Source organism: Anopheles moucheti, chromosome 3, assembly GCF_943734755.1.
Source record: "Anopheles moucheti chromosome 3, idAnoMoucSN_F20_07, whole genome shotgun sequence".
Lineage (NCBI taxonomy): Eukaryota > Metazoa > Arthropoda > Insecta > Diptera > Culicidae > Anopheles > Anopheles moucheti.
Window position 1 is genome coordinate 57,786,625 of NC_069141.1, and position 26,396 is coordinate 57,813,020.

The 26,396-nt window shown below is 42.0% G+C and overlaps 3 protein-coding genes across 3 annotated transcripts; 2 read left to right on the plus strand and 1 right to left on the minus strand.

The window, feature by feature from the left end:
- The first annotated feature begins 7,251 nt into the window (after nt 1–7,251).
- On the plus strand, nt 7,252–8,668 carry LOC128304838 (uncharacterized). The gene has a single exon (XM_053042078.1). The coding sequence runs from the start codon at nt 7,252–7,254 to the stop codon at nt 8,431–8,433; it is 1,182 nt and encodes a 393-aa protein (XP_052898038.1). The 3' UTR covers nt 8,434–8,668.
- A 9,256-nt stretch (nt 8,669–17,924) lies between these two features.
- On the minus strand, nt 17,925–18,581 carry LOC128305176 (uncharacterized). The gene is made up of 2 exons (XM_053042509.1): nt 18,469–18,581; nt 17,925–18,345 (listed from the first exon to the last, which is right to left on the minus strand). Exons 1-2 carry the CDS (start codon nt 18,579–18,581, stop codon nt 17,925–17,927), a joined length of 534 nt encoding a protein of 177 aa, XP_052898469.1.
- A 316-nt stretch (nt 18,582–18,897) lies between these two features.
- Nucleotides 18,898–20,523, plus strand: LOC128305319 (uncharacterized). The gene has a single exon (XM_053042707.1). It carries the CDS (start codon nt 18,898–18,900, stop codon nt 20,521–20,523), a length of 1,626 nt encoding a protein of 541 aa, XP_052898667.1.
- Nucleotides 20,524–26,396: the final 5,873 nt, after the last annotated feature.

Consider the following 26,396-nt stretch of genomic DNA (forward strand, 5'->3'; position numbering starts at 1 on the left):
TCTGCTCATCGGTAGCGGCCCCGACGACCACTTCCTGCTGAACATCGTCTCGAATGGGCCCGCCACCCAAGACTGATACGTCGGCCGATCGGGTTTCCGGTCACGAGCATCTCACAATCTCACGCACAGGAGATACACTCCATTTTAGTACCGTAGTTGACCAACGATATTTTGTAGGTCTTCCGATTGGCGACCGAGCAACCGCCAGCGTTGCATGCACCCCCCTCAACGGCTAATCCTAAGACTTACGAGACTGAACTGTACGACGATTATGGTGTTAGGTGTCTAGGGAATAGCGACAACGACGATGCAAGCCGAACCCGATCCGAAACCAGAGCTTTATTGGCCATCTCGGGAGTGCAGGGATCGGTTGTTCGGTTTCATCGAATCGGTTAGTCGTATAGAAAAGCGTAACTAACGTACGATAGTTTATGGGATAGGACGTCCCGATCTGATAAGTGCATTTCTTCTAGCGAGTAAGAGTACGAAATAAAAACAAAACGGAATAGCTTCCAATTAGTGATTTACGTGGATAACGAAGAAAGTTGCTCTGTTGGATGTTCGTGTTCTATTTTGAAGAAAGAAAGAAAGGTTATATGTTGAAGTATCGTAATTAATCGATAACTTCTGAAATCTACAAGTAGTAAAACAAAAGAAACACATGAGAACTGAAGTTTTACAGTAGTTTGTCTTGAGGATGTGCTTTTGCTTCTGTTTTACATATAATTTGTTTTATTCGGCTGAATTTCACGGTGTATTAGCTGCTTAGTTGGAATAATTCCATGACAGACGAACGTCATCCAAGTCATCCAAAGAGCGTCAAACAGTAGACGAGCTTCACCGAAATTAGGTGTCCATCAATCGGAAGATTCAGTCATTACTTCCCTGAGGAACATCAGACGAGTCCTCAAATAACGTGGAAATCGAGTGATCCAGCCTGGCTGCATAGAGTCTGTTCGATAGAAAGTACCCAATCCAAGACATCATTGGTTTTCAACGAGACTAACGCCATGGTTACTTCCATGCCTATCCTCAGAATCACCACAAATTATAGTTTGATCCGAAGTAGAAACGCATAAGCACATCACATTCTATGTATTAGCATTGAAATTATTCCGCACTTTGCACGTTATCACCGTGAACGAAGAAGTATGTTTTCCACATTGCATTTAGACTTGGAAATTCGGGATTCGTTTTAGTAATGCCGGGAAAATTTTAAACTAAAGAAAGTCGCTACAAACACACGATAAACTATATGAAAAGTATTTTTTTCATTATCGCTAGAACGGCTAGGCCGTATATCTAATATGAAAAGTATTTGTGTAGTCGAATAATAATTAAAACTCTAAGTGTTACAAGTATATTCAGAAATCAACCTGCCTGTTGCGACTTACTTATGTGTTTTATTGTCATTCTATTGACATTCTATGCTAGATAACTTAATTAAGGAATAAGATTGTCTGCTTCCTGGCAAAAGTTTCTATAAAACCTCCATAGCAGCATAAAAAAGGATCTTAAAATTTCGACCACAAAAGTCTTTGAGTTGTTCCTCCTTGTGGCGATCACCTAGGAAGGAACTTAAGTCGTTGATAAAATAATAGGCAGGCTAGGACAAGAACATACCTCCTCATCAGGCCATGTTATTCTTCTACTCTCTTATTAAATAATTAATTTATTTGACCATACCAGTATGAATTTGTATCAGTCACATATAAATCCATTTCGAGACTAAATTCAAATAAGCGTTTCAATCGTGTGTGCATTTCTATGAATAACGGATGTAACGCTGATTGGTGTATGAATTGCATATCTTTAGGCGTATTACAATTTTGTGTGCGTAATCCTGCAGTGAAATATGAATCGATGGTTGAAGGACGAAAAAGATTCCATTTGAGCTATATTAAGCATTTAAATTTCTTTGCTTAACTTTATCGAAAGTCTGCATATTCTTTTGTGAAATAAAAGCATCGTGAAAAGTACATTAAACTAGTACCAATTGGCTATATTGAGTAATTATGAGGTATGAAAACTTTTCTGCAGTTCTTCCAGACAACAAAAATGATGATCTTTTATTGAATTAAATTACATCCGAATCACGGCACCATTATAGTTTTCCATCAATTGGTTGCTCTTTAAAGAACGTTACATTCTTCCGCGTAACATAACCGTAATGCACTTTGTGCATACAAAAAAACCTGTAAATTCTCGAAGGATCAATTAGCAGCTTCCCATTTACTGCTCTATCATTCGCAAACAATTCGAGCATCAGCAATGAGCAGTCGTAAAAATGCAACCCGGCGCTCGTAAACGCTTCGCACATTAGCGTGATGATTTTATCTCCGCCCAACGAGGTGGGTTGGTCGTTTGAAACATCAGCTCGAAGAGCTCGGAAGATGGCCCGTACAGAAGTCCAGTGACCAACAAAATCGATCACCTTGGTATGAGCCACTTCGAAGCCATTCTGCATGCAGTGCAGGGAAGTTCACGCAACATAAAAGAAACGCCACTGCGTCACCCCTTGCGCACTGGCGATCGGAAAGAAAACAAAACGAATCGGTAAAAAGTGCCCTTACCATCGCCCGGTCCAAGCATAGTTGATGCACCCACAAGCCCGCAGCAAACACGTCCTGCAGTAAGTGCATTTTTATTAAGGTAAGGTTAGTGCTGCTCTGCCGTATTGCTGGGTGTGGATGGGAAGGGTGATGATGGTCGTTCCGTTCCCTTGTATCCGATCGCAACCGGAATGCAATTTTGCACCGCTTTCGTGCAAAAACACAGGGGCGTGCACCAGCTCAGCTGATGATGTTCTGGGCAGCGGGACGGTTCGACTACACGGGGACAGTCACCTTGACGGTGTGGTCAAGATTGCAATGCCAGTGTATAAAACATTTTATTGACCATTACCGTGGGTCTGGTAGCACAAAACGGGGCCGTCACAATTTTGAAATATATGCAAATACAGCGCGGAGGGTGGTATGTGTCGTCATTACCGTTGTTAGTGCGTAGCAGATTCTTTAAGCGGTGTTAAAGGTTGGTGTATTTTACAAACTAAAAGATACATGCAGGGATTTTTGCTGCACATTAACAAGCTCCGTTAGGTGCACTTGGCCAGAAAATTCAAGCATGAAAAATAATAAAAATTCTTCTGTTATAGCTCCAGATAAAGTGCACAAGTTCTTTTACGTCGTAGATATGCAGGAAACGATTTTATAGACATTGGTCGAGATACAGTAAAAGAAGCGTTATTAAACGTTATGCTTCAATGATAAAAAATTGGGTTTGTTTGATTTTATGAGAGTACAATAGGAGAACATGCTGCGAATATTTGCAGGCGAACATCACGCACTGTACACCAAAAAATGTTTAAAAAGACCTTACATTTATAACTACCAAGACATCCTCGAATATTGTATCGCAATAAATACTGATTAGTGAGTAATACAACCTGGCTGTTTCTGATGTAATAAAATCAGAATGGTTGGTTAAAATATAAATGAAAAACCTTCCTCGACTGTAACAAAACATAAAAAAGGATATACAATATTAAAAACTCGATCAGAGATCGTATCGGCTATGACAGTGGTCAGTGAAGCACGATTCACAAACCTCAAGGCTCTGGAGCACTTGCATTGTGGTTGAAAGTCGAAAATATCCCATCCTTCTTAAAGATAAATAAAATGTTACTGTGTCTCAAATTGATAGCCCTAATCTTTCCTTTCTGTCTGTGGCCAATAAGAATCTTTAGATTGTTATTAATATTTCAACAGGTATTTTTGTACATTTAAAAGTGTGGAATGTAATGGTTAAGAAGACGAAAGAAAAAGAAGAAAAAGGGGTTTAATCTTAAATGTCTGTATCTGCATATGCACTTTAAAAACAGCTTAAATTACCGTAAAAGTAACTCGTGAGCTGTGTTATATATATAGAAACATATACTTTGACATCTCATAAAATCATTTGAAGCTCATCTGATGAAGTCTGATTTACCTCGAAAATCAGCTTATTTTCTATCAGGATAACACTTTCGTTCATACCTTCGGTAATTGAGATCCATTCCATGTGTATCCTAATCACATTTCTCTCTGCTCCAAGACGTTTGGAGAACTCTGGTTTATGAACATTCACATTTCAACCATTTTTGATTACAAAAATTTTAGGAAAAATCTTTCGCATTGAACTCCTAATGGTTAATAATCTAACCAACTGTGTGCAGATTACAACAAATAAAAGTAAAGACACTTTTTTCTGAACAAAATTTATGAGTACAAAGAAAAAAGATGCAAGAGACATAAATAAATCACCACAATATGTAACAATTCTTTGGTTTGTATTATCATTATACAATTCTCTTTGGTATTGCAATAGACTTCAAATGTTAAATCAATATTGTTGCATCTTTTTTATGTTAGATATCCTACACAACTGGCCTATAATCGAAAACAAACAACAAAACCATTTAAAAGTATTGCTCTATAACTCCGCCATCTAACTGCCGCTCATTAACGGGCGAATGCAAGGAACGTAAAATTATAATAACCCGCTCAATCTGCACGAGGTCCAGTTTAATTGCACACCGTGTCTTCCCCAGACACATCTGCATCCATTCCTATCTGCAATCTCTACGCAATCGTATTCCAACCAACGTTCCCGAGCGTGGAAGGAAACGAGTTTCCTCCAGCCGAAGAACTTTTATCACGAGAAGCTCCAGCATTCGATCGAGCATTAACGATGTCTGGATGATATTTCAAATAGTACTGCAAGCAGCAATATCAAAAGACACCAAACAGCACACGTTCGCTTTGCTGTGTCAATCAAGAACCGTGCGGCAATCAGAAATGCGGCAAATGGTGGAAGCGAAAACCAAAACCGGTTCACCGGTGTCCAGATGGAAATCTATCGTTCGATCGATCGATAAGTGAACTGGTTCAAAGGAGGCGAAGAAAAATGGACAAGCGCGTTTTTGCCGGGCTCTCGACGCTGGTCCACGATTGACACGAATGGTAAATGGGAAAAACCCTTTTTTATGGATTATTTTATTCGTGTACGTTAACTGAATTGCACCCGGCTGGAAAGCTCCGTTAGAAAAAGGGGCTCGGGATGGCTCGTGTCCGCAACGGGGTTCCCGGAGGTCCCCGAAGGATGCTGACTTAAAAAAGCATTACTGTGTATTGCAAAGGGCGTAGGCCGTACCAAACTAGGCTGGTGTTTGCAATCAAAACAACATGCACGGAAAATAATAAAATATGCATTACTTTTTACTGTGGGAACAGGCGCAATACAAGATCGACGCAGATGATCAACGCGGGGAAAGCCAAAGGGTTTCGACCACGCCACCGAAGGGAGCTGCGTGTCGGTACAATTTATGGCGTGTGTTCTACCTGAAAAATGAATCTCAACAATGTTCCACCCAAGGGGGAAACGAATAAAGCAACGATAACACCGTCCAAAACGGGTATTGCATGAACGACTACTATGTGCTGAGAAGGTGGTTTATTTTGCCCTCGTCTTGGTGAACCTTTAATAAAAAAAACACCATAATCGAGAGAAGGAAAAAGCAACATGCCGACTCTTCCACCATCAACGTTGTCTTGCTTTCTACGCATGCCGCAATGGTTAGTTTGTTTATGGTCAAGTTCTAGGTTCCATCTCCATCCGTTTCCATGCTGCAACAGCAGTAAGATTTTTCATACCTCTTCCCTGTCGGATGCTTCCAGTTTCCATGTTTGCATGTGTCCCGAGCTGACCACCGCTCTCCGGAGGTGCAGCACCATTTATTGTTCTAGTTCGGAAAAGGGAGCTCACCTACACCAACACACCGACGGATACACCAACGCAAAAATGGCAGCCGAGCTGAAGCGGGATGGAGCGTCAGATCTTTCGCGATCGTGTGCAACTAGGCAGGGAAGTCACCCCCTAGACACGGCCAAGCTTATAAAGGGTGTGCTCGGACGGATGCACCCAGTCAGTGTCTGCTAGGCTCCGGATCTAGTCGATAGGCGCTAGGCGTAGTGCAGAGTGCAACAGTATCAAGTGACGGTTGGCGAGAGATCAGTTGAAGAAGTGCGTTTTTCCATTTCTTCTAGGATTTTCTACAAGCTGTAGTGTTCGTTACATAGAGGGCGCATACAAGTAAAACGTGAAGGTAAGTAAAGTGATGAAAATACTGAAAGCGTGGTATGTGAGGAAAAGATATAGACAAAGAAATCTTAAAAACTTATTATCAAAGGTTTATTGTTGGAAACAGAACTATTAAATCTTTCAAACAGACATATTTCGGAGTGTTTTGTTAAGTTAACGAGTGATTATAGGATATTGTAGATGAAATTGGTAAAGAAACTTTTATTACAGTATTTTTTTATGCGACGTTGAAGATAAATTATAGAGCATAATTATATACAATGTATAAATATTCAAATGTACATTACAATCATTATTCATTACAATCGAGTCTTCTTTTTTATCGGCACAACAACCTCAAGAGAACAAGGCCTCCCACTTTAATAACACGTAGCCGAATAGTCAATCCTGCATAGGGGTGACTGGTCCAGATAGGAGTTTAGAAAAAAAAACCCGCGCCTAAAGATATGCAACTTTCATTACAAAAATACAGTTTTAAAATGTTCCGCGAACTTTAAGTTACTCCAACCAATGCAATGCAGTAATTGTGTTATTCGTACATTATGGAACTATTTTGAATTAAGTTAAACTGATTGTTAAAAATGTCTCGAAACTATTTCAGTTAATTTTAAAAACTACAGTTTTCTTGTAGTGAAAGATTCGCAAACTTACAATCAAACGCCCTGGACATTGCACACCCATTGCAATCCACCTTCTGTGGGTGTGGGCTTTCTTTGCTGCACCTCACCTTCACCGTGAATGCGTGACTGCAGTTCTTGACCTTACCCACGCCATTCGATTACCGACCGGCTTCGGTCTCATTTTTATTCCGACCGGGAGACCGGTTTTTCTACTCGCCAAACGGCAACGACCGAGTTCAACTTCTTCGGGCGACCTCTTTGCACAGATGCTGCAAAGATGATGGCGCTGTGGTTGATGTAAACTGTTAGGATAGAAGCGGAGGGGGATGGTGGGGAAAGAGGAGAGGGAGTACTTGCTGTTCCTGACTTGCCTGTCCGTGATGGTAGAGGCCAAGTTCAATAGCACAAATGGTTAATGTTGTGGTTTTCTTTCGCTGGTACCATTTTAAAACCGTTTTCTTCTTCGCTTTCTTTGCTCTTCCGTACCGTAGTGATGGGTCATCTTAGCACCATTGTGGTAGCCCTGCTGGGCACGTTTGCCGTTTGTCGTGCGGCGCCTGCAGCGATTCTGCAGCCTGCCGCTCAGTATTACCTGATACAGCCGCAACCCGCAACGCTCAAGATCCAACCGCATCTGATCCAACCGATCCAGCAATTGAAACTGGAGCCGAAGCAGTACGTCTACTATTATCCCTCGCTACCGTTGGCTACCACCACTACCACCACTCACCAATACACCGAGGGTAAACCGATCCGGCTGATCACGCTGAAGCAAGATGAGGGCAATTGGTGGTCATCGGTGTTTTCCTTCCTGCAGCCACCCGCGACCGAGATGCCAACGTCGGAGGGCGAAACGACCGAGGCGCCCGCTACCGGTGAAGAAGGTTCCGGCGGCTCGAAGGCACCCGAGAAGAAGCTGATGTTTATGGCACCGGCCGACGCTGAGAAGGGTCCGGAAACACCTGCCTCTACCGCTGCGCTTGCGCAACCACAGCGCTACTACATTCTGAGCGGTGCGCCCCAGTTCTACGGCAACTTCGATGCCCTCCAGAATCCGCTCAGTCCGGTGTTTAGTCTGCAGCCACTGCAAGCCATCCACGCGCGTGCCAACTCGGACATTCAGGCGGAGGATGGACTGCAGCCCAAATTCCAGGCGCAGATTGTGTCCTCGCTCGCCCCCATCGCGCCTGTACCGGCAGCCGTACCGGCTCAGCTGAAGAACGATCTGCTGGAGTCGCATCAGGATAAGGAGCAGACGATCGATCGGGCTTGGGCGCGATCGCTTGACGATGAGCAGCAGCCAGAGCAGCCACAGCAGCTGATGGTGATGATGGAGGACGAAGAGGAACCGGCTGTTGTCGTGCAGGGACGCTCGAAGGCTGGCGTTGATGAGGAAACACCGGAGATTCAACCCGCTCACCTTCGTGCTGCGGTGGAGGAGGAAAAGGACGGCAAGCAGGAGGGTGTGCAGCGCAGTGTGAACGATCCAGCCATTGCCGCGGTGAAACCTTCCGGTATAGCACTGGCCGGGCGTGGTGGTGTGGCTGCTTCAGCCCCCACCGGTACGGCGATCGTCGGTAAGAATGGTCTAGCGTTGGCTTCACCGTCGGCCACTTCCGTTGCAGGTAACTTCTTCGATGAGGACGAGGACGAGGAAAAGAAGAAACCACTGTAAGCGTTGGCGCTCGGACAATGGCTGAGGACAAACACCGCGGGAACTTCGCAACAGGTTCGCGACGGAACCAGCAGGATATATCTGTATACGACGATCAAAATTATGATCAAACCTTTTCTCGACACATCCCGGGCAATACTTCGGCGCACGGCTTCGGGAGAATTTTCCCTACCGAAGGCTTCCGAAGCAGACCGGTCAAAAGACGTGATACATTTCCTTCCATTAGATTATACGTTAGCCCTTAGGAGAGTAGCGGACAGGACGAAAGCGGACTGAAAATGGAAACCCACCTCTAACAGAGTTCAGACGAGGGTTCAGACGGAAACGGGTCCGGTACACCATATTGGAACCGATGAAAACCGTTCAACCACTAAACGATCATCTTCATTATCATCAACTCATTCATCACTCTCATCGCAAAAACACACATCATTAACATCACAACAAAAAATAACACCCAACAAAGGGGAATAAAGTACGATTACGAAAATGAAACTGCGACTGCCTTTCTTTCCAACTACCTTGGAACCACCACCACCATCGGTTTTGCTCTATTCTCTTGCACGCAGAATCAATTAGGGGTTCATTTATTGGACGGTCGTTATACTCGCTTGACGTAGTTTAGCTCGATGCGTTGCGGGACGTAGCGCACACCGAGCAGCTCCAGATCGGCATAGTCGTAAAATACGAAATTTGGATAGTTGTAGAAGATGTTGCTGTAGATCATGAGCAGCGCGGTCATTAGATCGGCGAGCAGGTACGGATCGATTGTTCGGTAGCTCTGAAGGTTCTTCCCGAGGTGACCCTTCGCCGAGGGTAGCGTAACGTTGGCCGCCTGGATGCGTTGCACGACTTCCTCGCGTATCTGGTTGAGGGATGAATTTTCCGCCAGGCTAACGGATGCCAGCAGCAGTACGGCAAATGCGACCAGTAGGTACGATCTTTGCATGGTGTTGGATGTTTTGGGGGTGGTTGAATTAGGTTAAGGTATGGTTTCTGCAGAAGATTACACTGCTCGGTTCACGTCCAGATTCGATGGCTGCTGCACACGGACTATCGTGGTTAGGTTTGGAGCAACGAAATTTTAGGTCCCGAGAACGCCCCAGTCCAATCGTTCTCAACGAAAATCCCCCACTCTTTGAGCGCGTTCGAAAGTGCAGGAGAAAGTCCCCACCGACCAATCGTGGTGCAGCGGTTTTGTGGGTTTTTGTTTTGTTTTGGTGAACGGTGGGCCGATTGCCTTTCACTCACTTCGGGCTTAGGGATGCAGAATTTTCATCAAGACGTCTCCCTACGGGTGCATATCAGTGCGATTCCGACCGGTCTCGTAAGCAGACACAGTGCAGAACAGAGTTGAAGCAATATTGTAGCTTCCAAGTCCAATAGTCCAACACGATCATGATGATGAAGACGAATCTAGCCATGGTTCTGGTAATGCTGGCAGTGCTCACCAGGAAGCAAGTGTTAGCGGCGACATCTGTCGCACATGACAGCGGATATAATACGGACGGCGAAACCGGCGATTACGGTGGTGACGGCGGGTACGGCGGTGAAGGATCGTACAGCGGATACGGCGGTGAAGGATCGAGTGGCGGCTACGGTGCGTACGGCTGGCACGGACGCAAATGGAACGATGTGGAGATGTACCTTACAATGCGCGACAAGTTGATCCAGGCGGCAACTAACGCGATCGGTTTCAGCCAGCTGGCAGAGTTGGACAACTTTAACAATGAAGCCATGGGCTTCGGGTACGCATTCCCAGGCAAGCTGAGTTTGTACGTGAGAGATTTGGAGAAGGTGCCCCCGTACTACAAGTTTGACTATCTGCACAAGAAACCGTCCCGAAAAGATGATGACTAATGATGAGCAGAAAATAAAAAAGGACACGGTACTTCACTAGCGCAACCAATGCGTTTGTTTTTTTTTGTGAGTAGTCAGAAGAGAAAGAGAAAAGTGCGTTGATTTTTGTTCACAATCACACCACAATGGTGGTTTGAATTTTTTTGTTAATGCTCTAATGTATTCTTTATTTATCTTCTCTGGTAATAACTATTTTCTAAAATCCGGCTAACTGGCAGCGCACAAAATTCCAATGTCTACTAATCTCTTCATCGTTAAGGGTTTCTTCAAGGAATTACTTCTTTGAATTTGATTACTCCTTAGGAAGGCAATATATTGTTAGTAAACAAATAAATATAAACAATATTAACATGAAAGCTCTTCGAAGAGTGAAACAAAAAAATAAGAGTATGGAAATCAAACGTTCTAACGGTGGTTAAACGGCATACATTGAAGGACCGGATAGTAAAAGTTTGGTGGATAATTGTTTTGAACACTACAAAAGCTTTAAAGTCGACCGAGTTTGGGAAATTAAACGTCCAATGAATCATGATTGAGAAAACTTACGAAAAACTGACCTGTAAACCTAAATATATTTATTTAGTTTGTATATTTCCATTTTTTTATATGTTAGTTATTCAACTATTTCCATACATTAAATATTGGATATTCGAACTGGATATAACTTATGGTTTTGCCATTTCATCCGAAGAAGAAACAAAAGGACTTGTTTCAAAATGACAAAATAAAGTATCGTTAAAAGTAGGTACTACGTTCCAACCCTATTTTTTAGTAATAACTTATTCAATACGAAAAAAACCAAATATCCGAAATTGCAAGCAACAAAAATGGATGTCTTTATAAATATAATTGCAGTTCTATGATAAAAATAGTGGATGAAGATATAATATTATATTATATATAATTTGCCAAGAAAAAAATCGTTTCATGGGTAAGTTATTTGAATCTGTCCGGTCGAAGTTTCCAGATAATTTGGAAAGGTTGAGATGAATGAAATATACCGAGTAAAAATGATTTGCAATAAACAAAATCTATATTTCTCCTAAAAATTCTCTAGTGGAGTAAAAGTTTTAAAATGGTTTGACTTTATGAACATCTTGCAGCAGAATGCTTCAGGCGGATGACACTCTGGAACACAATCCAAAGTTGTGTTCAATTTAGTTTCAGATTCAGTTTGAGGAGTACATCTCCGTAAGCTATTTTATCGTGTGCTAACAAGACCACAAAGGATTACAGCCGTCGTGAGCTGCGATTCATCAGTAGAACGATTCATCAGAACAATGTGATATTTGTAAACCCCAAACTCAAGGAGCTATGACGTAGGAGACATATTTCTAATGCATAATAAATAATAATCACTGTTATGTTCATATAAAATAGTTTATTTATCGCAATGTTTGAATTTTCCCATATCAATTTCAGTGTTTTCCAAACGGTGGAATACGTTTCCCAGCAAACTGTTGCACCGTCTTCAGCGCACTCTGGAATACATCCTTCGAGTAACCAGACCCACCCTCCGGCTTTGGCTTGTCCGTGTCGATCGGTTGCTGGATGTCGTTGTCGTAGAACAGATCGATGCTGGCATATCCCGGTGGATAGCTCTGTATGGTTTCGCGCAGCAGCTTAACGCGTCGCAGCGCGAGCTTGTACTGCTCGACCATGTTGGTGGACAGATTGATGATAAACCGCAGCACGAGATCGGTTCCATCCGGCAACCAAGCGATCCGGTTCGGTATATCGATGTACTGGACCACCTCCTCGGCCGGCGCTGGTACGGCCCACAAACCGAGCAGAACGATTACGGCGAGTGTGTAGTGCTTGAACTGCATCTTGTAACGGGTGCTTGCAGAATGGTGGCTCTTACCGTCCGGTGGCTTGATTTTGTTCCATTCCTGATGCTGGCGGATACTTTCACCGAAGATGGAAGCATTGAAATGGCATACGCAAGCAACACGAAGGACAACATTCTGAACGGGGAAGAATGGAGCATAACAGAGATAGCTATACAAAATAAAACAGAGAGGAGTGTTAGGAAAATTAAAAAAGAAACAAAGTTGCTCGCCTTGTTCACAAAATGTTTCAAAATTTCGGGAGGAGCCCAATGGTGGATCAACTAACTATATGAAACTCCAGTTTTAAAATGCATTTTTCATTTTATTTCCATCGTATCTATTTCTTAAACAATCAAACAAACATTTCAGTTATAGTATGCAATGTATTCCTTATCCGCGTTCTCGTTGTGCTTCTGTACGTCATCCACGAAACCGTTCGACTCTACCTGAAGCTCCTGAAACACTCGCAACAGTTCCTCCGTCTTCTGCAGCAGTTCATCGACCAGCGGCATGGTGTTTTTGTTTGGCAACTCCAGTGAAGTTTGCACAGAGCGCCAGTTGATATTGCGCAGCGTCTCCACCGTGGCCAACTTCGGACGGAGGGGGTTGCCCAGGATCAGCTTGGCAAAGATCGGTACTTCTCCCGGTTCGCCCGTCTCCGTAATTCCGTCCGATTTGGTTTTGATTTGAAGTTTGGGTTGTGGTTTCTTTTGTTGCTTCGCAAAAGTTTCGTGCAGCTTTGACAGCTTCGCAACCCCGTCGGAAACGGGCGAGTCGGCCTTTGCTTTCGGCAGTTCTGCCACCGGTTTCTTGGATGCGTCCGCCTTTTGCTGGAATGCTGCTGTATCGGGGAAGCTTCTCGCGTGCTGCGGGTTCGCGAACAGATGCTGGACCGGTGTCGATTGCCGGGTGGTTGAGGCCAGCCTTGACCACATCCCCTCCGCTAGCCCGGGAAGACCTTTCACCGTGACTGCTGCCATGCACACGAACAGCACGATACACAGGCCGGATTTCATCGTTGGTATGCTTGGGACACGATCGAATGAGCGGATCGGAACAGAATGAGGAGAAACTCCATCAAATAGCCGCTTATATGGACCACTTCACCGAACCCGAACCCGAACGATCCTATCGCGACAACTTGTAAAGATTTTCGGCAAAGAACACTGAGCGGTAAGTTTGGAAAAGTTTGCCAACAATTTACATACATATTAGGTAATGATTTTTACAAAAATATATTTAAACCAACAAACTGCATATTTATAATTAAATTTTCTATAAAATATTATGCTTCCATTCGCGAAATACAAATATGTTTCACAAAATTTAGAAAATGCCGAAAAAAGGACGAAAAAATGTAGATGACAATATTTAAACTAAACTATACTATACTGTTTTTCAAACAAGATTAAGTTAAGACAAAATTAAGCAACAGATTTTGACAAAATTAGAGTAAAACATCATTTGATCATTAAGTTGCATAAATGAAAATTGCATATTTTCTTGAAAGTTATACAAAATGATGAACTTTCAAGCTAATAATTTTGAAAAATGAAATTGTAAATTTAGTCAAAACTTTGCTTTTCGTGTGTTCATGTGGAAAACCCTGTAAACCTTTTTCGTCCTGCATGTTTCACAAGAAAAACAGAAAAAAAACGTACACATTGCATTACTTATGTGGTATTTCATTGCGTGTAAAATTTATTTCTTATTTATATTGTGGGCACATGTCTATTCCTTATCCTTCTGTTTGTCCTACAACAGTTGGTGTTTGTTCTACGGGATCCTCCTCTTCGGTATCCGTGACATCAACCTTTGTTGGGTCGAAAATTTGGGGCTGCTGGTTGTGGAAGTACTGCACCGTACCGTAGCTTGGCGTTACATCCGAAATCATCGCCAGCAGCTCGTACAGGAAGAGGTTCAAATTCACAATGTCCTTAAAGTTGGCGAACTTTTCCACAATCTTGTCCATCCGATCGTCGATGATGGGTCGCTGGTAGGCTGCACTCAGGTTGCACAGTGACAACACCAGCAGAACACTCACTGTCACGGCGCAGAACTTCATGGTGCTCGGTTAATTCGTTGGTCTGTCGCGTATCGGCTGTACCTGCAAACTGCGTGCGTCGTTCCAATCGTCCGATTTGTTTGGCGGATCCTTTCTCTCTTGCTCGAGCGCTTTTGATGAACTAAAGCGCGTTTCGGGTGTAGATTCGGCTTTTGTTACGAACGGTCACCATCGGTGCATCGGTGCTTGCGATGTAGTGCAAAGTGAAAGGCTTTCATGTGTGCGTTGGCAAGTTCTCGGAGCGTAATGCTTTATGCTTTTCGTATACTTGATGTTTTCTCGTTGTATTTTGTTCGTGTGTTGTGCAAACCATATCCAACATTAATCTACGACATCATTTTTATCAACGATAGTTTATACGGCCGTCTGCCGTTGTGAAAATTGTTGCCTAACGGATAAAGTTTTTATAAACAGCAGCAAAATCGTGGTACGAGCATGATAGTAATTACTCCTTCGTGGCGTAATGTCTACCGCTCGATACTTATTTTTACCTTAAAGCCGAATAGTCAGTCTTTCTTATGGGCGAACGGTTGGGGTTTGGTATCAGTCCTGTCGTGCAGGGCCGCGCGAAGCTACCAAACTCGGGCTGTAAAGTATGGCTTTATTAAATACCAAAAGAAAGTTATAGTAATACAACCAGTAAATCATAATCAAATTAAATAGTTTTTTTTTTTAGTTTTAATTAAGGTTTTGAAATTCGAAGAAACTCAGTTTATAAATTATTTGACTCTTTTTCTATTTTTTTTGTCCCTTTCTTTACTGTATTTAGTCTTTTATCTATTTTTTATCATTTGATGATTTGTATTTCCATTTCGTTTCAATCTGGTTGAAGTATTTTATTTTATTTATTTTTTTACATGAGAATTCTTCTTTTATTTGATGGGTTCTTATTCATTTGAAACTGAATTCTTCGTTAATATATTTTTATGTTTGTGTGTTGTTTTTGATTGCCTTAATTAAGAAATATAAAATATGTAGCAATCATAAAATATCAATTTATGAACTTATGAATTCTTGTGGAAAGTTAATAGTTCACGCATAAATATGAAAAAAGGAATATTAATGAAAGAAATCTTTAAGGAAGTAACATTCACTTGAATAGGATATTGGTGGTTAATAGTTTAAGTTAATAGCATTTGCTTATTTCTTAATTTAAAAAATATCAATTCAGCATTATAAAAAGTAACTTAATCTTCGTAAAATTATTTCCTCAAATGGATATAAGAACAAAAATATCGAACCATAATAAATGTTTAACCTTTAACTATTTATGTTCTTATTTTTAGCTGAGACCTGCTTCAAACAGGTGTCTTGAAGTTGAACGAAAACCCACTTAATTGAAAAAACAATCTAAATTGAATTGAATCACTTGTTTTTTTAGTAAATCAAATGTCCATCATTTTTTTCTCAACCAAATGCAAATCAATGCCAAACACACAGCTAGTTTTGACTTAATCTAGCAATTTACGTTTATTTCCAATACAAGAAAGATACCATGTTCCTAAGCTTTCTTTTCCGCAATGGTCTTGAACGCATTCTTAATCTCCGGTGCTAGCTTCAGAATGCTCTTCACGCTTCGCTTCTCCAGGGCCTTCCGCACCACCTCCTCGACTGGTTTCAGATCCACCCCTTCACCGACCACCTTCGCGATTCGCAATTTCTTGGCTAGATCCCAGTTTCCTCCGTAGTACTCCAGGTCCGAGAACCCTTGGTAGTAGAAATCGATGCCGTTGTGCATGTCGGACAGCTTCGCTACCTCCGAGCCGAGCTTCTTCAGCAGATAGTTCGCCTTCTCGTAGATGGGGATACGTGCCTCGAACCATTTGTTCAGCTCCGCCAGCCGATTGTCGATCTCTTCCGGGATACGGCCCGCATTGGTGGGTGCGCTAACAGCGAGGACAACCACGGCCACGCACAGAGCGGAGATGTAGGAACGCATAGTTTCCGGACGTCTTGATTGTGGGATGGCTCGAGAACTTATGCCTTTGGTTGGTGAAATGATCGTTCATGAAACCTTCGGTTCGGACAAACATTCTAAGTGTGGCCGTCGGTTGTACACCTTTCACCGAGGAGGAGAATGTGCGATTGGAATATAAAGAGTAGGGATGATCAACCTCTCCCGAGCTACTCGCTTATTTTCGTAAAAACTTGGGTATGGTGCTTTTTTGTGTGTTTATTCGTTAATTAATTCGTTTGCAAAGGGGACAAAATATCAGTGTTTGTTGTGCAGGTAGGGATACGAGTCGTAAATAAATCGGAACTCCTTCTCGAAGCCCGACGCCAGCCGAGTGCGGTCCTGTAACAGCCAACGGAACAGCGACTTGCGCGGCAGTTGTGCCTCCAATTCCGCCAGAACCAGCTCCAGATAGTCTAGCTTCACTTCCACGGTTTCCGGTGGGGGTGGTGGATCCGGGAAATCAACGACCGCCTTTAGCTGCAGGACACCTTTCGGGGCGTCTTTCATTCGTTTCGGTCCGCTGATAATGTAGCCCGACGATACCTGCTCGATGCCGACGAAGGCTACCAGTGCCAGGGCCAACACGGTCAGGGATGTGGCGGATTTGCGCATCGTGGTCGTGCTGGTGGTTGCGTAGGTTTTACACCGGGAACGGTACGTTGCTGAACTTCGTCTCGGTGGTTTCGGGGGACGAATGGTATGGTTTAAACGCTGGTGATGGCCTTTATATGTGCAGTGGGTTGAGTTCTGGGCTTCTCCAACAGCTACCCGGAGAGATTGGTGTGATTGGTGGAAGCGTACGATTGGGACTGATGGACTGGAGCGTGTTGGTATATTGTTAAATAGAGAGTTCTCAACTTAAACAGGTTGCCGAAATGTGCTGTTGTTGACCGTAGGCTCTTGGTTCTTTGTTCGGTTTTGAAATTAATTCGAAATTATCTTGTATTTTGTACATATATTATGATGATTTTTCATAAAAATGCTATGCTTAGAATAATAAATTCAGTATATTTGGAATAGTTTTTGATTGTAACTAGTTAATAAAAAAAGCAACAAAACTGCAGGAGAAAACAATGATATCAAAAACTAATTCGATAACTACTATCACTATATTTATCACTATTATTTAATATTATTGATCTATTAATCAATATTTTTACCAACAAGTGGGGTCAACTTTATTTATTGCAAAACAGGTGTATAGAACAAAAATTTAATTTATGAAAAATAATTATGAAAAACTGTTTCGAGTTGATGCAAATTACAAATTTCTATTTAATATACTGTTTCACACCCTCGAAACAAGTCACCGAATTTATTCACGTAACTTTATATCCTTCGATTACATGCTACATTACATACATAACTACTTGAACAATGAACTTATAAACAACTTGGCATGAATATTTGTTTTTATTTAATTATTAATTAATGAATTAATTAATTTATTTATTTTGTTATTTTGTTATTTATTCATTCATTTATTTATTTATTTATTTTTCTATTTATTTATTTATTTGTTTATTTATTGATTGTTTTATATTTATTTATTGACACTTTTATTAATTCATTTAAATTTCTGTAGCTTCTATTCAGGTAAAACATATATTCAAGACACAAAGATCGTTCGATATTCAAGCCTAAATCTTAAAAACATTTTACTGGTTGCTATGTAAAGCACGATTTACCTTAATTGCTAATTAAATATCTATAATTCTTTCATTTTCCGTACAGCACAACGACACTGATTTTGAAGTAAGCATTATAGGTTAAGGATTTATTCAAAGACGATAATATACTTGTTGTCGGCATTGCGTACGAATCGTGTGTAGTTGCTCAGCAGATAAACAGACGAGTAGGATACATCAACGGCAAGATCCAAAAACTGCTTCGTGTACAACTCGAGCCGGTCCAGATTGTTCAGCTCACCGCCCGGATGATAACCACCGCTGTAAGCCTCACGACCCTCGATACTGGACTCTTTCTTCTGCGCCAAGCGTTTCGCAATATCGAACAGCGCCGAATGTTCCGAAACCGGTGCGAGCGGGTCGAAATTGCTGTCCTCCTGCAGTACGTCGAGATTATCCATCAATCGTTCGGTGGGACGCATCTTCCCGATTGGTTCGATAGCGAAGGCATCCTTGGCGATGGCAAAGAGTACCAGAGTGCATAATAATGCGAGTGACTTCATTCTAATGCTGCTCGGGAAGGTTTGGAGAAAGAGAGAATGAAAAAGAACGTGTATTTCGAGTGTACAAGGTAGACATTCGATATTCGCAAGCAAGCGAAAGATAGTTTTAAAACGAACGACTGATGCTTACCGTGATGGGTCCGTACACTTCAGCGATCGGATGAAAGTAGAATGAAAGAAGTTTGCAACATGGTCACCAGCTTTATGCACTGGACCCTGACCCTGCTGCCCGAAGTTTGGCATAGCTTTCCGCGTTCGGGTTGGTGCACCCGAACATTCGTGGACCACTTTTTGGTAGTGTTCTTGTAGAAGTTTACATTAATTGCACGTGCGTCCACGCAGGATCAGGCGTGCCTCTCACTTTTTGGTCACACGCAGGTAGCTACGACCGGTTGGTGGTTCATTCTATCGCCGAGTGCATATACGTACAGAACGATTGGTGTTTTGTGAAGAAAACCAGCGTCTTGGAAAGTCATGGTAAGTAGGTCTCCACAGCATTGTACAATGTTTTCTTCGGCAAACATTAATATGAACAATTCTACTATTTTCTCATCGAAAGATGCTAGCAACAAAGGAGTTGGTTCTATGGATTATGGTGGGAAGCGTTATATGCACGATCGCTGCTGAGGAAGATGTAGCTACTACTACTACCCCGTTGGAAGGTCAAAACCTCACTACAACTTCCCCCACCACGCCGACTACAACTTTCGCCAGCACCACTCTCCCTGCCTCCCCCTCAACGGAAGCCACCACAAATGCTAGTGCATCGACAGCTCCTGTCTTGGCACGAGCCAACCTCATCTCTAGTACCTCAACCATCAGAAGCATCATCAGCACAACCACCACCGGAACGACGACAAAACCTTCGGCAAAGCGTCAGATCAGCTTGAATGAGTTCCAACAGCTGGTGGCAAAGGTTAACGATGAGATAAGCATGCTGCGCAATCAGTCGGCCAACCTTTCCCAAACGTACGACGAGCTGATACGACGATACAATGAGCGAACGTCACAGATCCCGATCGTACTGTACGATGTGACAGAATGCTCTAACAGCACTACCCTGCAGGAAGATGGTACTACTCAAGCTACCTCGACAGAGAGCACTAGCGTGTCGTCTACGATTTTATCGGATGTCACTAATACTACTGTCACATCCGAAAGAGCTACTACTTCTACGGACACCACTACTACCACATCAACTACTTATGCACCTACCAGTACAAAGGCAGTTCCAGAGTATTCAACCCAAACGCTTACCCATTCGGAAGCTCCTTCCGACCGGGCTTCAAACCTCGAAACAGTACCTCAGAATACCGGATCTTCCCATACACAAATCTACGGCAATAAGTACTACAACTATGTACACTACTTCATGTATCCACCCAGCGAGGCACAGCTTGAAGAAATCAATAGTCCACCGCACATTAACAATCGGCGAAAGGGTGGCCATGATTCGCGGAACGTTGCACCGGTAAAGCAACGCAAGCAGGTTCCGTATCAGAAAAGAAACAAATGGCAAGCCGGCTCGTGGGACGAATCGGAAGAGCCCGAGCTGGATGTGGAACAATCATCTGCTACTTTCCGTAGACGACCACAGGTGCCAACGGGTGAGAACCGGAACAATCTTAGGCTGAGTACAATAGACTCAAAACAAGCCTTTGCAAGCTTGCCTCCTGCGATCGGTGGACCGTACCGTTTAGGTGGCCCCTTCCAAAGAAAGCCGATCATATCACCCTACTTCGTTCCACCGCCGAAGATACCGCAGTATCCCTTCGTTGAAGAACGAACTCCAGCGCGAGTTTTACCTCAGGAAGAAATTTTTCCATCCGCTCCGGAAAATCAAAACCAAGCAGCACCGGAACCAGCATCGCTCGCTAATATTGACGCCTTTTTGGCACGTCGCAGCATCAATCGCAATGGTCCGCCAACTCAGCGAACAACTGCCAGACAATTTACTTCCTCAACAACGGCAGCTAGAGAACCCGTAACACCGCCATCGCTCGACAGTGTACTTTCGTTCAGTATAAAACCGGTGAACTATTCGATTCCGACCACCGCGAAACCACCGGTCGGATTCGTACGCAACGGTTGGGATGGGTACGATTTTTCCTTCGTACGCAAGGCGCAGGAAGCTAAGAAGCGACTCCAGAATCGCGAATCGCGAATGGGGATGCGTGACTTATGATGGCGTTGATCGGGGATTCTCCGGGTTGGGTATTTCTCAAACCATAAATACAATATCCTTTTTACAGGTGTAATATTAAGACAGGAAATAATAGCTATTAATCTGATACACATACAAATGCGGAAATCAGGGTCAATATATTCTTTACAATAAAAGTAAATAAAACCTTTTTAAAATATAAAAATAGTTTAAATTCATTTATAATCCAAATTAAATGAAAGAAAAATGAAATCCTTAAAGAGCAATATCGACAGAAAGTGGGAATCTCTGCAAAATAAATTACACATTTGTAATTATTAGTAGTAAATTTGTATAAACGACATTTCAATTGGATTAGTTGTCAACTACAGCAGTGAAGAGCAAAAGCAAAAGCAAAAGCTTCTTTTTAAATGAGATAATTGTTAACGTTAAGAAATATGTGTTATGATAAGTGGTAAATTTAAGCGGACATTTAATGAAAATCCGTTTATGCAAAGCAATATCGTCTTCATTTGCTGTTCTCAATTCCAAAAGACTAAAGAAGCTTAAGCTTATTTGTTCTCTCGCTTCACTTGTCCATTCCAAGACATAGCAAAAAGGGACAATCCCTTGAGTTACCCCCCTGTTTGGGTGTTATGATTGAAAATAAAGAAATAAAAATAATTGAATACATTCCTTTTTGGCAGCAAACAACCGCATTTCAGGTTTGGCATGGCAGGAAAATGCTAATTAGTGATTCTTGCGAGCAAGCACGCGTTCTACATATTTTAGAAAGGTGACGGTCCCTTTCCCGAGCTCTTCCCGATCAGCCGGTTTTTGGTTTGGTTGGTCAACTCGCATGATGATGATGGTTAAATAAATGATAAATGTAAAAAAAGACCTCTGAAACAATTGAGATGCCACCGAATGCCCCGTTATGTGCCCTTCTCCTTTGATCGTCCAAAAATCAGAACAAGAAACCGAAGAAGAGCCGAACGTTTCCATGCCAACCGTGGAGTGCTTGCGGGTGCCTTTCACTTCCAGCATATTCGTCCTGGCGGTAAGAACGCTATCCCGAACACACATTAAGCTAAAAGCAAAGAATAAAAGGCGCCCATCAAAGCAAACGATACTCTGCACTTCATTTGAAAGGTGTGAAGGGATCCGAAGAAGAGCCGCTTTCGAAAAGAGACTGTAAATGTATCAAATTATCGTAATGAATGCTTCCTGTTCGCTCGCGGTATAGCGGTAAGAACGCTGCGCAGAACCTTCGCTTCCCCATTTCGCGCACCAAGGGATCTTGTTGCGGAATTATTTGTGTCTTTTTGGGTTTTGGGTTTGCTTTCCGCGCAACCAGCTGATTTTCGCACTGCATGCAACCTTATGGCTCTTATCTCGCGCGAAATGTACCGTTCGTTGGGACCTTTCACTTGCACGCGGTTTTTCGCGATCCATAAGGGATTTGGGCACACGTGTTTGTCGCCGCATGGTCAAGTTCAAAGGCGCACGGGATCTCGTCAAGGATCAGGTTGGATCGGTTTGGTTGTTATTAATTTTTTAAAGGGTACCAGAACAGGAATGAACGGTGCATTCTTTTCGCATGGCCGCAAGTCACCCCCAAAAATGTGGGTCAAAGTGAAGGGCTTTCGTCGTTATTTTTGGGCAGCGAATAATGCACTTCGATATCCACGATCGGGTTTTTGACAGGATGCGGTAGGTAGAAATCAAAACTGAACGGTGCACTGTGCGCATATCGAATTTTCAGCGCAGCCGCAAAGTTCTGACATTCTCTTCTGGCTGCCAAAAAGGCACCGTGTGGATGAGCAAAAACAAAAAAAAACCTCAAAATAAATAAAGCTAATTAAATGCCATAAATTTCCGAGCGATCCGTCCGGTGCTTCGCGAAATGCAGATGGTGAAAGAAACCCAATTTGCAACCGCTGGGATAAGAATAATTTCGAGTTTACGGATCGTTAGCAGGTTGTTTAAGGTTGCTTTCGAAATTTGATGCGTCTCCACGGGTGGCAGGCATCAATGCGGGACACTTTATTTTACTTTACTTAATGACCGTAATCACTGCATTGTAAAGAATGCTGCCTGCAAAAGGGCTATTAAGTCGTGTTTTTGTGTGGTTTTGATTTTTGTCAAACAGTCTTTAAGTCTTTTCATGACGACCTGACGACCTTCTGAAGTAACCTTTTTTGTGAATTTTTCTTATAGTAAATTTGATTCTTTGCATAATACAATGTTTAAAACGGACGAGTACACCCGGGATAAGGTGCATCCTATTGGTGAGAGATCGAAATGTCTACCAACTGCATGTTACAAAGTATCCTTTGTTAAACTCTACGTTTTTAAGTATAACTTGTAAGATGTTATAGAGGCCGGCAGTTCATCCAGAATAAAAAAATCCTTACTTAGAAATCTTCAAAGTTTAGAGAGTTTCATTAAAGTTAGTAATAAGAGCGTTTAATTTTGGAAAACAGTAGATACATGATATTTAAATTATTTTCAATTAGCTTAGTGTTCTGCAAATTGTCGTTTACTTTGTCCACAAAATGTAACGTTATCTCGATCATTATACCTGCATGTTTCTTTGGAGATACACAATTTATGGAGTCGACATTAATCGTGTTTCCTCCATCAAAGATCGCGGTGTCCGGCCAGATATGAAAATTACTCTTAATGAACATTTGGAATTCATTCTCAGCAAAAACAACCGTATATTGAGTTGCATTACTCGTTTTCATCAATTGTCTGTGATCCTTTATGTTTGAAGGCCTTGTACTGTTGCTGGGTTCGATCGATCCTCAAATATACTTGTGTATTTTGGCCACCTGCTGGAGTAACGATAGATCGTGTTCAGCGCAAGTTCAAGGGATTTGCCACTCATCGGTTCCTTACGGGCTACCACAACGCGACAATTCTCTCTTATCCTTATCGCTGTCGCTTATTAGACCTTGAAACTCTGCAAACCCGCCATTCTCATTCCCAAGCTGTCTTCAGCGCTAGGTGTTTGTCCAGCAACATTCATGCTCCTTTCCTTCTTTCGGTGCAGATGTTCCTGCAGAATCTAAGCCATGAGAATATAACTGGCTTAAGCGAACTGATATCTTCTTTTAGGGGGCGATTATGTCTCCGTTTCGTAGGTCCAATGTGAAGTTAAGACTTAAGCCCACTTTACTTGTTAAGTCAATGTATGGCGCACATGTTAATCCATTAATGTATAATCTATTCTGCAGTCATATCTGCTCATATGTGTGACATGCAGCGCTCCTGGTGTAACCTTACAGTAAAGTTCGTAGCGAAAGTTGCAGTACGGTATAGAAGATTTGGTAAGTGGGCAAAAATGTGTTTTCCCTTGGACCTGCATTCGTCTACTAGTCGTCTATCATTTTTACGCCTATATCTATGCAATGCGAGAAACATGAACTGTGCTGTTTAAAAATTTGTTATAAATTTTGTTAGAAAACTGACGCTGATTTAATGTAAGATTAGTCTAAATCTAATCAATCAATCGAACAAGACACAAGTTTTAGGGTTAATCGAACAAGACACAAATTTTAAGGTAAATCGAACGAAAATGCCGGAGAAAGGTGAACAAGATATTATTTATTATTTTATTTCTTGGCTTCAACGAGCCTCTTTGCGACACAATCTCTTACTGTTCATACAAAAAACTGGAAATTTCACCAACCTAATTTCTTGTTCCTTTTTTTATTTTTTAGGTCTAAGCATGCCTGGGTGGAGTTGTTCTTCCATTTCAGTTACTCTAATTTCTGCGTAAGTTTTGGAACGTTATTCCGTTTTAGATAGAAGCACTGCAAAGATTTTTGCCCAATTTAACTGCGTTACGAATACAAAAGGTACTGTTCAAAATTTTCATAATAGTATATTCAAAGTATGATAAAAACTCGCATATTTAAACTGATTCACTATATTTAGTACAGGGCGGCAAAAAGGCAAAACGTATAAGCGATGTGCTTTGTTTATGTCATCAAATTCAAATTAACTTTAATTTATCATCGTCGTTGATTTAACAACATCTATAAGTAGTAAAATTACCTTGTAATAAGTTGAGTTCAATTTTTTCTCAATTGTATTTAATTGAGGGCCGTAGACGCTTTCGAAGTCATTGCAAGCCACACGCATTTGGAATATCGTCCCAAACCTTCACCAAACATTTGTTGAATGCGTCCAAACTCCAAACTGCTTAACGTCGTCCAACTTTCCTGGCATGTAATTCCAAACACAGAAGACCAATGGGTTCAAATCCTGAAACAATGCAAATCATTCACCATTACATTCCTTACGGCACCATTCCATTGAGCTGGAGCTGAATCCTGTTGAAAGCAAAAACTCTCTTTACCAAAAATCATTTAAGCGAATCGGTTCAAATAGCTTTTGATAACGTGTAGCAAGTAGCATTCCTTGTTTAGTATCCTTGTTTACCCATCTGTCAATAAAAAACAATGGCAATTTCCCTTTTGTCGATGTAGCTCTCCAAACCATCACAGCAGACGCAATTTTATATCGCTCGACTGCTCTTTATATCACGCCGGGATATATCACGTAGGCATGCTCCATAAACATGATCATCATGCTGGTTCAAAGTTGCCTCCAAACTGAACATCTTTTCGTAAAAAAATGTGTTGGGCAGAGTGCGTATTCAACGGCATTTTTTTACCGAGTTTTTACTACTCTGTCGGTAATATTTTTGCAAGGCGATTCTTGATAAGAGAATTGAAAACTTTATTTTTTTCTTTCTCTTCTTGACCTAGTAGGTCATGGCTGCCATTTCTGGTTTACTAGACTTATTTTTCCACGTAGCCGGAGAGTCAATCCTAGCTACAGGGGAATGATCACGGTGGGATTTTCGACCGGTTCTGTCGTATAAAGTCCCGCACCGCTACCAATACGTCGCCCATAAACCACCCATAAACTGGCTTCGTTTATTCCGCAAAAATAGGAAATAAGTCAATGTGTCAAAACACTCTTATGTTGCCATCGTGTAAAAAAAAGAAATTATTCAAGGTTTCTAGTAAAACGGTGATACAGGCGGTGATGATGGCTGCATCATGCTTAGAATCCAGCGAATGTTCATCGTGTTCGGTTCTGTTGTATTTTCTTTTTTCACAAATCTGCGTGTTCCTCATGTTCATGCATTATTACAGCCTGGCATTTTTTTTAAATTCATAACTCAAAATGAATTTCAATTTGTAAACATTTCTACGTTTAATATAACGTTTAATAATTTTACATTTGTTAAATTAAGATATGAGGTTTCTCCCGAGATTCTATAATGCTTAATTTGAAGAGGTTTGAGGATTTGAAGCCTGATTTTAAGTTCTAAGTTCTCAAACTAGTGTACTATATAGTAATGGTCTCTCATCGTCTGCATAATTAGTACAACTTTCCCTTGACATAAATATCTGTCCAATTGGACAAACAAAATACTCACCAGGAATGTATCACGCTTCAAAGCTGGAAATGAATTAAAAAGAAGCGTTCTTCTTCACGCAAACGGATGCACAAAAATAACTAACAAAACCACCTCGGGTGAAAGTTAAAGTATAGTTCGTAGTAGCGAAAGTTAAAGTCTCGCGCGCATCTAAAGCTTCAGTTGCACATCATCGTCTGAAGCATCGAAACGATATTTCCGTCCAAAACATTTCCACCAGTGATCATGCGCGTGTCGAAAGCCATTTACTGTGCTGTGTTGCTGCATTTGATGACACCTTCCGAGACGGGCGACGATGCAGCACAACTAGGTACGAAGCAGCTGATCATCATACATCCAGCCATCGACACACTGACCGGACTGTGGAGTGCACTGCAAGGTGAAACAACAACGCGCGGCCCCGTTGTACAGCGCAGACCGATCATCGCCAGCACCGAAGTACCGCCAGGACATT

What these genes read in the sequence shown, in the direction of transcription:
- LOC128304838 (XM_053042078.1), top strand. Translation starts at nt 7,252, where the DNA reads ATGGGTCATCTTAGCACCATTGTGGTAGCCCTGCTGGGCACGTTTGCC.
- LOC128305319 (XM_053042707.1), top strand. Translation starts at nt 18,898, where the DNA reads ATGCTAGCAACAAAGGAGTTGGTTCTATGGATTATGGTGGGAAGCGTT.
- LOC128305176 (XM_053042509.1), bottom strand. Translation starts at nt 18,581, where the DNA reads ATGCCAAACTTCGGGCAGCAGGGTCAGGGTCCAGTGCATAAAGCTGGT. An exon ending in AAGTGTACGGACCCATCACG is followed by an intron (nt 18,346 to 18,468) that starts GTAAGCATCAGT and finishes CTTCCCGAGCAG; the next exon opens with CATTAGAATGAAGTCACTCG.